We start from the raw sequence: 16,729 nt of genomic DNA on the forward strand, positions 1-16,729 counted from the left end.
GCACTTGTGTTTGTTTCTTAACTGAGTGATTGCGTCATTAGCCTACATTGCTTGATGTCTGAAAATAATAAATGCTCACCAAAATTATTTTATATGACAAATAAAGCATTATAGCTCATTTATATTTATTTAATTCACTTTAATTTAAATTTTAAAACAAAAATAAATTGTATGCTATAATTTTTATTATAAATGCTAATTATTTTTAATTGTGATCGGCATATCGCGAGCCGCATTTACATTCGTGACGGGCCGCAGGTTGAGAACCACTGCTCCACACTCATTCAAACGCTTGCTGCAGTGAAGTGTCGCGTTGCGCGACTCGCGCCCAATTACACTCACTGGATGTCATGGCAACTGAATCATCGAGGAAAACTTTAAATATCTCGCCTTCGCTTTAATTTCTGACCATCTCCAAAAAGACATAAAACACTAAACAAATGATTCTGGCATGCGTTTATCAAAGTAGGAAATCCAGACTTTTAATCCCTTAACACAATTACTGCTGTTGAAATACGAAATTGAGGCGGGTCCGGATTGAATTCCCTCCGGGTCCGGACTTTGAGAAGTGCTGTTCTATAGTCTTTGGTATAATATGTCACAGTTTACATTATTTTGCTATCCTCACTTACATAAATGAACTATAGTGTCCTGCACCTACTAGTAAAATATATAAAAAATGCCTGATTATTTTTTGGTTTGGCTGTAAATATATATATATATATATATATATATATATAAAATGTATGAGAGAGAGAGAGAGAGGAATATTATTGATATTGTATATATTTTCACATATATAATTATTTATATTGGAATATATATATATATATATATATATTATATATTATATATATATATATATATGTGTATTATATATGTGTAAATAGGATTTTTTTTAAAAGTACTTTCATATTAAATTGTTTAAAAAAAGTGTCAGTAAAGATGTTTATAATGTTGCAAAAGTAAATGCTGTTCTTTTAAGCTTTCTATTCAAAGAATCCTGAAGTTTTCACATAAATACTAGGCAGCACAACTGTTTTCAACATTGATAGGAATTTTTGGTAGCACTTAATTTTACAGTCCTGTTCCCCATGTACTTACTATGTACTTAGAGTAATTGCAATAACTGGGTACTAACCTTGAACCTACCCCTAAACCTAACCTTACCTTATATTACCCAGTGCTTTCTTAGGCAAGTACACTGTAAGTACATGTAAGTACATATGTACTGTAAAATAAAGTGCAACCAATTTTTTTTTATTTAGCATAAAATCACCATTTAGAATGATTTCTTTAAAAAATAAAAAGATCATGCGATAATGAAGACTGGAGTAATGGCTGCTGAAAATTCTGCTTTGCCATCACAGGGATACATTTAAAAAAAAATAAAAATAAAAAGATTAAATTTTATAAATACATAGTTAGTAAATAATTTAAATACATCTTTAACATTAAATATTAAAAATGTTTTAAAAACTGCTTCAAGACAAAATGATTTAAAATACTTTATTTTGACAACAATCAAAAACAAACAAACAAAAAAATCTCACCAACTAAAAGACAGAAAAGTACATTCTTGTAAATGACTGACAAATTCACTTGCTCCTGATAAACACAGCATTAGGTATTCTGTCTGAAACAGATTGAAAAATTAACTAGTTTCCTCTATGCATAAATGATTGAGAACTACCACTGTAAAACTAGTGGGAACACTGAAGTGCATCTATGTATCTTTTCTACATTTATTTTATAGAAAGCCGTCTAAAGGAAACCCAATCTGTTGAATATCAGCATTCTTCATACACCCAAGCAGAATAAAACACAAAGACTTTCAAGTTTAGCCATAAATGAGGGAGAGGGAAAGAGAAAACCGACTGTGCCAATAACATCAATAAGAACCCAAGGGGATCTTTGGCATCAGCTTTTAACACATTTTTATTGCAAAGACTGTTTGACTGCATGACCAGATGAAAATGCCACATTCTGATTCCCACATTCTTAAATAAAACCAATCAATTTGACAGGTGAGGTCACATGCATATACGAACAAACAGAATCATTCCATTTTGTTCCAGGATATCCAATAATCTACGACCCTCAACAGAACCAGTTCCTCCAAATGAGAGGTAGATGAGACACCCACACGAAACCACCTCCACAAAAATCACACTTTGGCTCTCTGTTAAAACACACAGCTATTCACTAGAAGAGGTCTGACTGTGAGTTAAGTGGAGAGATAATAGTTAGGAGAAGACGATGTGTCCCTAGCAAGGTTGAAGTGCCATATTTTATTAATAGCAGATGCATCAAATGGAAGTCGGTGGCAATTTGTTTGGAATGAGAAATCAAGGATGTGGCATCAGCTTCACTGCTGGTTAGGTAACATCTCATCAAACTGGCAGGCACTCTCTCCTCAAAGCAAACTTTTGCGTCATTCCTTTACAAACCATCATCATCGCACAATAGAAAAGAACACGTACAGCAGACTTTCAATACAAGTATTATAAAATGAAGGATGAGAAGAATGAAAAAAAAATTAGAGCTACATATATACATTTATACAAACATGTGTGTGTATATACATATATATACACACACACACACACTCAACAAAAACGTGCCTTTACAAATCTCTGTACAGTTAAAAAATATACAATTTCTGGAGGAAACAAATTAGCCCATGCGTTACTGTTGTTTTAGGTTTGTGACGATGAACATAAGGCCATTACTAAAGCAGCATAAGCGTGTGGATGAGTTTATTTTTCTCTAAAGAGGCACGTAAAGGGGAGGCACTGCCTGTGTCCCTGAACTACCAAACTCAGTTTCGTCTATCACATGCACGCACTCATACACACCTTCACATTGTCACTTCCCTTCAATCCCTCTCATAGCCAGCACGGAAAATGAAAACACTGCAGAACATTTCATCGCTTTGAACTCATTGCAAGAATATCTTGAACTGAGCCAAAGAAAGCACCACTTTCGCCCACCATTTAGCAACTCTAAGGTGCTGTACAAGCCAGATGGAAAAAAGGATCACAAATCAAAAGGACAAAACGTGGTCCGCTAATATATTAAGGCTGTCTGTGAAGGCCACATGATATGGGCATAGAAAAAAAGAAAAAAGACGAATAAACAAAAAGTACTGAAATATACCTGCAACTAGAAAGTCAATTTTTAAAATAAAAAAAATAAATAAATACAAAAGAACTGACCTCACCTACTTCAGGGGGTCTGTATGAGCAGAAAAAAAAAGAAGATTTTTGTCATCCTTCAAAAAACAAAACAAAACAAAAAGTCATTGGTTTCACAGAGTGCCGTGGTTTGCGTTCCATGTTAAAGTGTCTTGTAGGCCAGGTAGTCTTGCATGGAGAAAGGAATGGGCAGCGTATAAACCTGCTGGGTGGGCATGACTCTCCGCAGGGTCATACGGCACAGGTGCTGGAGGCTCGCAATACTGCGTGGGGAAGCCCAGAAATGCACACTGCCGTCACGAGACCTGAGAAGACAAATGTATTTAGGTGTATTTAACTTGCCATTGAAACATTCTACCGTTTTAGTAAACTTTGTATTGGATTGCTGTCATGCAGAAAAGTATGAGCAGTTAACACCCTGCATGTGTGACAGCCAACTCATCGAAATGTTATATAAAAACAAAATATGCAGAACCGGTTTGCTGCATTTATTTCTTTTTTATAAAGGATCATTCAAGATACAAGAATGTGTGATGAAAGTTATTTTAGGCATCATCCCAAAACAGAAGGCTAAATATTTGATCTTTATGTAGTAACACTATCCACCAATATGGAATAACAGATTCATACCCAGCCGCTAAAACACTTCCGTCAGTAGAAAAGGCACAACAGAGGCCATTAGTGAGAGGGGCGATGGCTTGAGGACTCTTTCCATCGATGCTCCAGAAACGCACCAGCCTGAAAAATTAAACGAAATTACATTTTAAAATAAAATAAACCACTATTATTATAATAATTTCTCACAATATTACTATTTTTACTGTTTTTTTGATCAAATAAATGCAGCTTTGGTGAGCATTAGAGAACGGTAGTATAATTTCATTTGTATCTAAAAACAAAATAAATCATTCAATGAATTAATTTAACTTTCTTTCTCCGCCATTTTGTCGAGCACAAATGGTTTCATTCTCTCAGTATGAGAGACGCCTCCACCCAGAATCGGCAGGAGGCGCGGCGAAGGCAAACTGGGCGCCTCATAGTGATTAATGGATGTCATATGAGAGGCATGTGATCTTTCCCAGAAAGAGGCCCTGCTACAAATAACACACTCCTTCCTGAGCCCCTATTACTTAATGCAGGCTACTAACTGCAAAGCAAACTATCATCTATTTTCATCTTACCTGTCATCAGTGACGCTGGCAATGTGCCGACCATCGTGACAAAAGGCAACGGAGCGAACCCATCGATCATTTGCTCCTCCTGCAAATATGGGGGAGGGAGGAGGGAAAAGATGCCTGAAGGGAAAGATAAGAGATCAGTCAAACAACATGAGCTTAAGAAAAAGACCACACCAAGCAAAAGATAGTAAGGCAAAGGGGGGGAAGCAAGTCATGTACCCCAGCTCGAGCAGAACAGTGGCTGCATGAGGGTCCCACACTATAACACGGGTGTCGTAGGAGGCGGTGGCCAGCAAGGCCCCGTCAGGAGAGAACTCGCAGGACACCACGTCATTATGATGGCCCTCCAGCTTTCGGATCAAAGTGTACTTATCCATGTCCCACAGGAAGACCTGGAATGCAAGAAACTCATGTTATAGCCTACTGTGTTTTTCCATTCAGATCAGACACAAATAATTCCAAACAAAGAATTAATTAATTAATTCAAATAAACAGCAAGATCAAAATGTGCTCAGTGTCATTTAAGCGCTACAAACCAAACCCAGAAAAAAGTAGCACATGCCAATGAAACAGCAAGGCTTAGTTGCACAAAAATGCACAAATGTCAATCTCTAGCAAGATTTTAAATTATTTACATCACTGCTCAATTTTTCAAAATTACAAATGCAAGCTATAAATGTGCACTGAAATACTACAGGGTACATAATTAACATTATATTAAATTTAACATTATATTAAAACATTTTTTCCAAGAATTACTACATAATGTGAAAATTAAAAAAAAAAAAAATACAAATAAGTAGTAACTTAAGGTAACATAATGTTACTCCACTGGCATCCCCTTTCAGTTTTAGTTCACTTGAGTTTACAATAGGCTTGCACCGTGCCGGCGGAGGCCTACGAAGAGACACAGATACTGCAAGAGAAGAGAACATTTGATGGCCAAAAGGTTGACGCCTTTGGCAAACACACAATACACACACACACACACACACACGCGTACGTACACACACACACACACACACACGTACACGTACACGTACACACACACACACACACACGTCACAACTGCAAACTCTGCTAATGAATCAACCATGAGTTTCTAGTACTTATAACTTTCTAGTGCTAATTTTGCTCCAGCACAATTTTTTTTTTTTTAATTATTTTAGAAAGTCTAAAAGTGCGATCACAAGCTGTTGGCACATTTTCATGAATGAAATCTAGTCATTTCAATAGTAATTCCATGCAATCAGGAATCAAGTGAGGGTGAAAGATTTCCTTGCCAACAAGTTCAGAAACAACGGTAATAGAAAGCTGCTTGATTTGACAATAGATAAATTAACCTTTTTTGGTAATGTGTCCACACCATAACAGTGTATTTCTGAATGCCAAGTAGTCAAGCTTCCTGTGTGGTTTTACTAATATTGAAGGAAACATTCTGTATTTTTCATAAACTACAGACATTGCACTTGAGCAAAAGTGTACATATTTATTCAAAAGCTATTTGCAATTTAAACATTTTGGTGTTGGTGGAGAAACTACAACGGTGCGTACACAAGGCTAATTTACCATTTTCTCTAACTTTGCAATGTGAGATGAAAGGGCTTCAGGTGCACAAAACATTACATCCTTTTTTAGAAGTTGTACTAGTGCAATTTTATCTACTGTAGGAGAAATAAATGCCACTATTATTGAGTGGTACCTTATAAATGATAAAATCCATGTTTGTGTTTGCTAAAGCTCGTCATCACTGAAACAGACTCTGCTTTGAGAACATCATAAATTAGGTTATTTACAAATGGAAAACAAAATGCGCTTTCAAATAGCAAATGCAACCAGCATGGAAAGTGCCCACAGGTCTTACTTCTGGTGGCTGATACAACAGGGAATGATAAATCTGCATAACCCGTTTTCCTTAACACCTTTCCGTAATTCCACATTAGACTGACATTATCGATTTGCAGGCAGTCTGTTAAGCACAAGGAGCCCTTTCACTGCTCACACATGCAAAAAATGCTCCCAATTCCCACCTCAACTATTAACCCCATTACAAAAGAGTGCGTTACGTACAGAAACATTGACCAGCGGCCGAGTGTTGCGACTCAAGGGTGTAGTGAGTTCAGTTAACAAAGGCACTAATGAGTAGGAAGGGACTCTACTGGCTGGCTTGTGTACACATATAGCAGACACAATGCCTAGAGCTCCTGTTTCAGGGTAAATGTGGAGATGATAGGAATGCTACTGAATAAAGAGATGGAAAGGAAATAAGGAGGGGAAGAAGGGGGTTGGAGGGGAAGGGGATCTCACAGTCAACTCTTCTGAGAGATAAGGTAAAAGAAGTGATAACTGCGACAGCGGGAGGTAGACAGACATGGAGCAGAACCTACGTACAGGAAGCCCTTGTGGGCAGGAGCATGGAAGCCCCTGGGGCGTGGGCACGGGCACATGAGCGTCCAACGGGGGCCGCGATGGCAGCCGTGCCCCGCGTGGTCCGCACCGGCTGCTCTATATGTCAGCGCGGCGCTTCCCTCAAAATCACTCAAACACAGAGCTCTGCCACCACCTGGGACAGGGAAAGCAAGACACTTATGGAAACACACAACCGTACAGTTCAACCACTCTAGCCTGTTCATGGGAGGAGAGTTAGATAGGATCCAGAAAGACTCGGGAGCTGGTTTCAGAGACGTCTTATTGACGGCTGGAAAACTTTGCTTGTTGTGCCTTAAGGGCTTTCACACACAACCAGCATGACAACTATCATCCAATGCATTACTGTTAAAAAGTTTAGGACTGGTATATCGTACATGAATGTTATTAATACAATAATAGAAATATCAAGCATTTTTATGGGTGGAGAAGTATCATGAGCGTTTTGCATTTCTATCTACATGTGCATAATAATCAGGCACCCATTTGATTGAAGAACAACAACAAAGCAGAAACCAAAACTACAGGCAGGGTTTATAGAAGCAGGTTATGGCACTGAGCATTATGAAGATTTACAGATTCATTTAGCACTCATTGACTGATCATAGCAGAACTATTAACACAGAGAAACACACCAAACTGGTAATAAAGAGGAGGAAAGAACTGCAAAACATACCGCTTTGCCTGCACCGACAGAGCAAAGGACCGATGAATCAGGGGAGAAAGCACTGCAGTAGACCCAGTTTTGATGACCACGAAGTACTTTCACCATGTTACCTATTAGACAAAACAATTTAGATTGTTTATGGTATAGCAATAGCTTTAGCTAGTTTTCTGTTAACATTTTTTAGTTGGTCAAATAATTTCATACCACAAAAAGAGAATGTTAATACTACTTTGTAACATTTAAAGATAAACTTCCCACAAATACTGCAGCAATATAGTTCAAAATTATTAAAATCCTTTCCTACATGTCAATACAATATTTATCCCTTGAAAAGAATGTTGATGCCCAGGGAACAATAAAACAAATATACTTTAGCCAGTAGCTAAATTTCTTAGCTACAGCCCCAATGGTGACCACTTTGAGAACAGAGGAAATTAAGCTGAACTCTGGCCAACATTCCTTCATGATTAGTAAAAAAAAAAAAAAAATTGTTTGCAAATACAGTGAGCTCCTTTTTATCTCACAGTGCCTAGCATATAAATAAGATTCATGTGATCCTATTATAAAAGCAAGTTAATCCTAGGATCTTGCAAGAAAGAGAGAAAATATCAGCAAACATTCCTTTGGGCTTGGCATCAAATTATTTTCCAACGCTTTTCTACCCCCAAGTGCCAGAATCTTAGAGTGGGTGTGTGCACATGCAGGCTTGAACGAGTGTGTGTGTGTTGAACTCCATGGAGATGATATGAAAATAAAAAAAGCAGGCTGCTGTGCAGGAAACTTCTACTGTAGAGACGTTTCAGTTTAGGGTTACACACTATCTAGCCTTAGCTTGTTAATATTAATATGTAAAGCACTTAAAAAGTTTTCCCTTTTTTTAATTACAAATTACTCCAATGTGACAAATTACTCATACAAAATAAACATTTGGTCCTCACCGTCATCTTTGAGGTCCCACACACGTAGCGTCTTGTCTCTTGAGGCAGAAACCAGCACTAAACTCCCATCTGGAGCAAATGTCAGGTCCCGCACAATGTCTGTGTGGTCCATCAGGTTCAGCAACAGTTTTCCTGAACACAAGAAAACAAGATTGAGGATAAACCACTGTTTACAGCACAAAGTCCAGGCTAATTGATTAAAACCGTGTCAATGTTGCTTGACAATCTTGGGATCTGCACTTTAGATTTTTTGTCTTCTTAGGAATTAAAAAGAGAAGGATTACATTTGTGGCTTTACACTCATTAAGCAGATGTCAAAAAGGCATTTGCCAAGGCGTCTCAGAAATAATGTAAGTTATACACCTCAGTAATCCCTTTCTTTATGAACGGTGTTGAATTGCCCCGAGACATATGGAAATACAATCACCAACACTTGACAGGCTAATCCACATTAAATCCCTACAATTAGTTGCACCTACAGTGACAAAATAAAAATCTTTAACTTATTTCTGTAAATATAATTGGGGCTTTAGGTACAGGGCCTATTTACAACCTGTCAAACGTGATAACATACATTCACTTAGCGCTGTGAATGACAGGTATATATGGCACAAATCCTGTCGAGATACTGTACAATACACAGCTATCAGATTTCCAGAAAAAAAAAAAAAAAAAAAAAGTCTCACATCCCGAAAAGAACAAGTCTGCTTGGGTAAATTTATTGCGTTGCGGTTTTAGTTAGAAGGGAGGTGGAGTCATCCAGTGAAGAAAACATCTCTATCCCCTCAGAGCAACCAATGGCAATGTCTGTACAGGACCTGCCCACCTATTAATACATTTTTGTAGCAGAGCGAAAACTAATTATATAACACTGAAGAGCTGCCAGTTTTTTCTGAAGTCAACAACTACCTCTCAGTTTTAGGCTCTCCGATAGCAGATTTACATGTTATGATCATTAGAACTGTGAAACCTGATGGAATGAATGGCAAAGCAGTTCAAAGGTAGAGAGATGTATTGTGAAAGGGAGAGCACACCTCAAAGGTTGAACAAATATGTAATACATTTAATTTATTACTGGCTGGTGACTACAAAAAAAAAATAGTCAATAGGTGTACACAAGACATTTTGAAAACATTGATGGAAGTATGGATAAGATTAGGTCAAAATGACAAAAAGGTAGAGCTAAAAGATCATGTCAACGCCTTATATAACCACCACCTCCCCTCTCTTACACATCTGTTGGGAAAATGAAAAACAGGAAGTAGGCACAGAGTAGTGTTAAGAGAGGACAGCATGGGTGGAGTGTGATTTTTAATCAATAGCGCAGAAAAGTAAAAAACAGCGATTGGCTCTTATTTAGAAGGCGGGACTTATTCTGACTTATATTGCGCGTTTCACTTTCTCCCATTTAAAACAATAAGAGTGACTCGTCTTGTGTTATTCTATAGTCTTTGCTTACACTAATGTTCCAGTTGCTTAAACTTATTAAAGGGTTAGTTCACCCAAAAATGACAATTCTGTCATTAATTACTCACCTTCATGTCGTTCCACACCCGTGAGACCTTCGTTCATCTTTGGAACACAATTAAGATATTTTTGATGCAATCCAAGAGGTATATTCTCGTCCATAGACAGCAATTTAATTACCACTGTTAAGGCCCAGAAAGGTACTAAAGATATCTTTAAAATAGTCCATGTGAATACAGTGGTTCAACCTTAATTTTATGGAGGGACGAGAATACTTTTTGTGCGCAAAAACAAAACAAAAATAGCGACTTCATTCAATAATCTCTTCTCTCCCCTGTCAGTCTCCTACACAGTTGACGTTGTGAACGCAGTGCAGTTCTTCCGTGTTTACATCTGAAAGCCGGCTCAGTATTGGCCGACGCTATACATGTGAGCAGCATGTGATGCAGGAGCTGGCCAATAACGAATCGGCATTATGATGTAGAACATGGAAGCGGTGCACTGCGTTCAACAGCGTAGGAGACTGACATGGAAGAGAAGAGATTGTTGAATAAAGTCGTTCTTTTTGTTTTGATTTGATCAAAAATATCTTAATTTATGTTCCGAAGATGAATGAAGTTCTTACGGATTTGGAACAATATGAGGGTGAGTAATTAATGACAGAATTTTCATTTTTGGGTGAACTAACCCTTTAAAACACTAGATTAGTCTGTGATGCTTGAGTCCGAGACCCCAAGTGGACCCTCACCTGTATAGACGTCCCAGATTTTGATGCGGCCATTGTTGAGGCCGGTGGCAAGCAGAAGCTGGTCCTGGCCGAACTTGAACCGGTGCCATTCGATATTAACGCAGCGACTCTGCTTTTCGGGAACAGAAGAGCCGAATGCCAGGCCCCACACAATGTCACCACAGTCGATGGTGTGCTCTCTGGGCTCGCCTGGCAGCAGACTGCCCTCACTGTTCTGCCGGGAGAGTCGTTGAGGTCCTGCAGCGCTCGACCGATCTTCCTTCCTTACAGAACTACGTTAAGGGAAAGAGGACAAAATTTATTGCGGTGTGTTGGTATGAGAATCATGCCTCCTCTGCTTGATGTAAACATAAATTCTCTTTGTTAAATTAAGAACAGCAAGTTTTGTTGTTGTTTTACTTCTTAAAAAGGTTATCTAGTCCTTCTGTTGAAATAAGCTGAACATTTTAACTTTTTGGAATATTTGAACACTAAGTAAACTACCAGCCTAAAAGATTACAGAAGTGTTGCATCAACTTTGACCCATTTAACGTCGCTTGCCCAATTCTACAAGCTCTTGTTCATGAAACTCATCAAGTGTGAGGTTCTGGAATCATTACAAGAGGTTATTGTGTGAACACAAAGCAGGCGCTGCAGAACTAAAAAAGATAATGCCTGCCACGTGTCCGCTCAAGCTTTTAATGACACATTGGCTTACTTCTGCTTTAGCATTAAAGGAACAGTTCACTCAAAAATGAAAATTCTGCCATTACTCACCCCACATGTTTTTATTCATTTGTGTTTCATTATTAGTGCATCAAGTTAAACTAAATAAAAACAAGCAATGTTGCCTTGGCAACTAGCCAAATTATTAAGTTTAAATTTTATTTCAGATAACATTTATTTTATTTTTTATGGTTTGAGTAGACTATAACAACCCTGACTGTGAATGTATTTTTCCTGAATATTTTTGATTTATTTTAGTTCAGTAATAACCATTCCAAACTAAATTTTTTTAACAGCTGCCACATGTCTTGTGTCTACAACTACTAATAAAACTACACTTTAATGTACATTGACTGAAGATAGTTTTACAATACCATGCTTCTCTTTTTTTATGAACAACATGTAGAAACTGTTTGTTTTACTCCCAACTATTGTAAATTCTCTGTTAAAGTTTTACCCTGTTGACTGTATTGTTCATGTTGCAATGATATTTTTGGTGTTTTTATGAAGGCTTCTAGCATGAGCATGTCAATAAATTCTGTAATAAAACCACAAGATTTTTTTTTTAACAGAAACCCAGAATAACATTTAATATACTGACTGTGGAAAGAAAAGTCAGATGGTTCATTTCTGATCCAACTCTATTTATATTGGCAAAGAGGAAAGTAAACAAACAGCCAAGAAAGTTGCTCAGTTCAAGGCATGCAGCCAAAGGGCAATGCTGTGAACCTCATAATGAGGACTTCACATTCAGAGCAGGACAATGGCTGGTTGGCAGGGCTGCACGCTCAACAAAGTGGTCTCTAAATCCGCAGGGTAAGGTGATATGATGACTGGTGCCCTATGCTGTGCCGCTGAATGCTAAACAAGCCCAAACACTGGGCACCACTGTGGCGTAGCCACCATGTGAAAGCCCAAAGGGCCAGACTAGATAACCAGCGCACGCGTAGACTGCCTTTGTCAGGCCATCAACACACAAGCTGTACTGTAACAATTCACCAAAGTGGGAAACAAAGAGATCAGTGTGTATACTCACAAGCTGGCTAAGCATTTTTTCCATGGTACAAGTCTCACAATTCGATGCCCTTGAGACCAAGCAAAGTAGGAACCATCAGGTGCAAAAGCTACAGTCCAAGTCTCCCGTCCAGACTTCTGGTCAAAGGGAGCAACTGGAGGTATGAGTTCCCCGATGAACTTAGCTTTACCTGTTGCAACAGAAAGCACATTTTAAACCTTTAAAACTTTTTATAAAACTAAATGTTTAACTAGTTGGCAGACAAAAAGTTACAGCAAATGCATTTATGAATTCATAGCCGTCGTTGAGTTTGCATTTTTACCTACTTTAGCACATTAAATGGATAGTTCACTCAAAAAAAATAAAATTCTCTCATAATTTACCTACCCGTGTGTCGTTCCAAACTTGCATGACTTTCAAAAGATGATATGTTTGTATCCTGTTTTGGTTACCAGTGACTTCCATGTATGGACTTTTTTTTTTTTTTGCAAAATATCTTTTTATTTTCCACAGAAGAAAGACAGTCAACGTAAATGAGAGAATTTTCATTTTTTTTGGTGAACAATCCCTTTAAAATCAACTTAAATTATACTAAAAAAAAAAAAAAAAAGACTAAAAGTTATATTGTGAAGCATTTATGTTTTATGTATTACTAGCATTTATTTTTAATAGCCACTAAGCAATCCAATAGTTACATTTCACTAGTAACACTAGTAACGTTACTTATTACAATAGTGAATATGTAACAATTTGAATGCATAACGTTATTTAATGTCTGAATTCAATGACAAAACAATTAGCATTTTGTTACCACCAACAATGAAACTAGGATGAAACTAAGTTACTAGGATAGTGACAAGCAACTAGAAGTAACGTTACCTCATGACTAGTGACTAACTGAATAGATACTAGTCACTATTTGAATACTCCGAGGATATTAGAATTTTAAAAAACAACAGGAGTAACAAACAGTTATTATTTCTCCTGACATTTTAAGTTTATTTAATTAACAGAAAGCGTAAACGTGTGGTTCACATGGTTTCACTGGTGTGGTGAGTCATTCAGAGAGGGTCTGGCGGTGGGGGAGGGTGTCTGTCGAAGCAATCTGGGTGTGAACATGGGGCTCAAAAAAGCACGAGCATAACAACTAACGTTAAATATTCAAAATAACCGTCACATATTATGAAGTTCTATCATTAATATGATATGTAGGCACGACACAAACACTGAAACGAGAAGTAACGTTACTCAGTTCATAGCTGCACAAATGTAAATAGGCAATACACGCGTTTAAAAGAAGGAACTAAGAAATGAAGACCCTCCCCCATTGAAAGCAGCTGCGAGAAATAGAAAAAACTCACCTATTTCATTTTCGTTGACAAAATCTGGGAAGCTTGCCATCTAAATCGAAGCGAGTCTCTTCAAGTCTAAATCTTCTTGGTAACGAAATAAAGGCGTTAAAATGAACAAGTGGAAAAGGCAGTTTTCTCGTGTCTCCAGTGAGTCAGATGCCTGGGAATGCGGCGCGTCGCACGTCGACGCAACGCTGCCTGTATTTACATATACGACTGTTTGGAAAATAAACAATTGTACTGTCTTTTAAGTACAATGAGTTTAATAAAACTGGGGTTTAAACAAAGAAAATGAGCGAGTAATAGTCTAGAGCCTTAATCCGCGTTGCGCCCAGCTCGAATACGGTGTAATATAATGGCTGCGAGCGAGCGTCCTCCTAGCGATTCGAACACACACACACACTGATGGGCGGGGATACACTAGCGACGTCATAACAGTTGCCGAGGCAACGGAGGAGCACCGCTCTCTGATTGGTTCTAAGATGTTTACGCTATGGCCTTTGATTGGCTGGTCACTCGAGAATATGAATGGAATGGATTCGTGGAATACGTGCTGATAAGGAGTGTGATGATGAAGCGTTAATCCAGTGTGAATTTAAATCTTTGTCTCTGAAAGAGCAATAAAATTCTCGAATATGGTGGTGAAATTGCTTGAAATGTTTCAAGAATTAAAGTGAAGTTTTTTTCGTTTCATTATTGATCTGCTGTAATGGCTAATGTTGTGAGTGTGATAAATGAAGCAGAGAACAAAGAATGTTTTGTTAGCCTATAATGTTTAATATAAATGATCTGATAGTTCAGAAGATACATATATTTCTATATAATGCTACAACAAAAATGTATAATTAATTATTTCTCTATAATGTTAGAATGAAAATGTAGGTGTCTTCAGCGTTATATTAAAGGGTTAGTTCACCCAAAAATGCCGTTCCACACCCGTACGCCTTCGTTCATCTTCGGAACTCAAATTAAGATATTTTTGTTGAAATCCGATGGCTCCGTGAGGCATCCATAGCCAGCAATTTCCTCTCTCAAGATCTATTAATGTACTAAACACATATTTAAATCAGTTCATGTGAGTACAGTGGTTCAGTATTAATATTATAAAGCAATGAGAATATTTTCGGTGCGCCAAAAAACAAAATAACGACTTATTAAGTGATGGCCGATTTCAAAACACTGCTTCAGGAAGCTTCGGAGCGTTATAAATCAGTGTGTCGAATCAGCGGTTCGGATCGCGTGTCAAACTGCCAAACTGCTGAAATCATGTGACTTTGGCGCTTCAAACCGCTGATTACGACATGCATTCATAACCACTGTACTCACATGAACTGATTTAAATATGTTTTTAGTATATTAATGGATCTTGAGAGAGGAAATGCCATTGCTATGCGGGCCAGCCATCGGATAATTTGTGTTCTGAAGATGAATGAAAGTCTTACGGGTGTGAAACGCCATGAGGGTGAGTAATTATTCACATTAATTTCATTTTTGGATGAACTAATCCTTTAATGATTATATTGTTCTTCAGAATTACACCTTTAAAAATCTGAATATTAATCACTGATTAATTTACCAAGTTTATCACCTTGGTAAGTATATTATCTGAAGAATACATTAACAAGATATATTTATATTCGTTTTTTTCTTTATCTTGCATATAAATAGCGCTATTATACATTTTTCTTAAAATAATATAATGTTTGGATTTATTGTATTATATTCTAAAAAACATGCTGACCATGGAAAGAGCTAAACCTGGATGGGGGAGAGTGCCTTTTCCAGACTTACACTGTAAAATAAAATATTTTTCAAAGTTGTAAATAAAATAAAAATGATCAGAGTACATTTTAAAAGAAAATACGCAGTGTTTCACAGCTTTTCACAAGAGTGGGTTGCTAGAAGCCATACGATAACCTGAAACATTTTGAAAGAAACACAGGTTTGTCAAGACTAAAATGTAGGTATTTGGCCTCAAAGAAAAGATGTAAACTTTTGTGAAAAAAAAGAAGCTGGTTTGTAAGAATAATTGCTATTCAAAATCTGCATGCGCAATTTTGATTGTCATGGTTAGGTGACGTGAAGTATTGACTTGGAGAGGGTGAAATGAATGTTAAACAATTTGTGTGTTCAATTTATTATGGGTAAAGGATTGTTTCTAAAGTTTCTGATTATGCAATAATGCTCCCAAGGCCACACTAAAGTGTGTTGTCAGGCATGACACTAAATGGACTGACTATATTCACTAAACAGCAGAGCCTTGCTGCTTTTATAAAATGGTTTGTGCATATTAAAATAATCTTTCTTCTAGAAGATGCTATGGTTTAATTTATTTCAAGGATTTGACATACAGTACAGTCCAAAAGTTTGGAACCACTAAGATTTTTAATGTTTTTAAAAGAAGTTTCGTCTGCTCACCAAGGCTACATTTATTTAATTAAAAATACAGTAAAAAACAGTAATATTGTGAAATATTATTACAATTTAAAATAACTGTGTACTATTTAAATATATTTGACAAAGTAATTTATTCCTGTGATGGCAAAGCTGAATTTTCAGCATTGTTACTCCAGTCTTCAGTGTCACATGATCCTTCAGAAATCATTCTAATATGCTGATCTGCTGCAAAAGAAACATTTATGATTATTTTCAATGTTGAAAACGGTTGTGTACTTTTTTTTTTTTTCAGGATTCCTTGATGAATAGAAAGTTCAAAAGAACAGCATTTATCTGAAATACAAAGCTTCTGTAGCATTATACACTACCGTTCAAAAGTTTGGGGTCAGTAAGAATTTTTATTTTTTTGAAAAGAAATTAAAGAAATGAATACTTTTATTCAGCAAGGATGCATTAAATCAATCAAAAGTGGCAGTAAAGACATTTATAATGTTACAAAAGATTAGATTTCAGATAAACTCTGTTCTTTTGAACTTTCTATTCATCAAATAATCCTGAAAAAAAATATTGTACACAAATATTTTGTACAATTGTACACATTAAATGTTTCTTGAGCAGCAGATCAGCATATTAGAATG

General features: G+C 37.0%; 1 protein-coding gene across 1 annotated transcript; it reads right to left on the reverse strand.

Annotated features, from left to right (window-relative positions):
• Positions 1–1,863: 1,863 nt before the first annotated feature.
• On the reverse strand, positions 1,864–14,093 carry wsb1 (WD repeat and SOCS box containing 1). The gene is made up of 9 exons (XM_067364950.1): positions 13,704–14,093; positions 12,364–12,532; positions 10,623–10,894; positions 8,408–8,539; positions 7,479–7,579; positions 4,595–4,767; positions 4,379–4,492; positions 3,828–3,935; positions 1,864–3,502 (listed from the first exon to the last, which is right to left on the reverse strand). Exons 1-9 carry the CDS (start codon positions 13,741–13,743, stop codon positions 3,340–3,342), a joined length of 1,272 nt encoding a protein of 423 aa, XP_067221051.1. The 5' UTR covers positions 13,744–14,093; the 3' UTR covers positions 1,864–3,339.
• Positions 14,094–16,729: the final 2,636 nt, after the last annotated feature.

The sequence above is a fragment of the Chanodichthys erythropterus genome, chromosome 17, assembly GCF_024489055.1.
Source record: "Chanodichthys erythropterus isolate Z2021 chromosome 17, ASM2448905v1, whole genome shotgun sequence".
Taxonomy (NCBI): Eukaryota; Metazoa; Chordata; class Actinopteri; order Cypriniformes; family Xenocyprididae; genus Chanodichthys; species Chanodichthys erythropterus.

What these genes read in the sequence shown, in the direction of transcription:
- wsb1 (XM_067364950.1), bottom strand. Translation starts at nt 13,743, where the DNA reads ATGGCAAGCTTCCCAGATTTTGTCAACGAAAATGAAATAG. An exon ending in GTGGGACCTCAAAGATGACG is followed by an intron (nt 7,580 to 8,407) that starts GTGAGGACCAAA and finishes TTTGTCTAATAG; the next exon opens with GTAACATGGTGAAAGTACTT. An exon ending in GGAAGTGTTTTAGCGGCTGG is followed by an intron (nt 3,503 to 3,827) that starts GTATGAATCTGT and finishes TTGTCTTCTCAG; the next exon opens with GTCTCGTGACGGCAGTGTGC.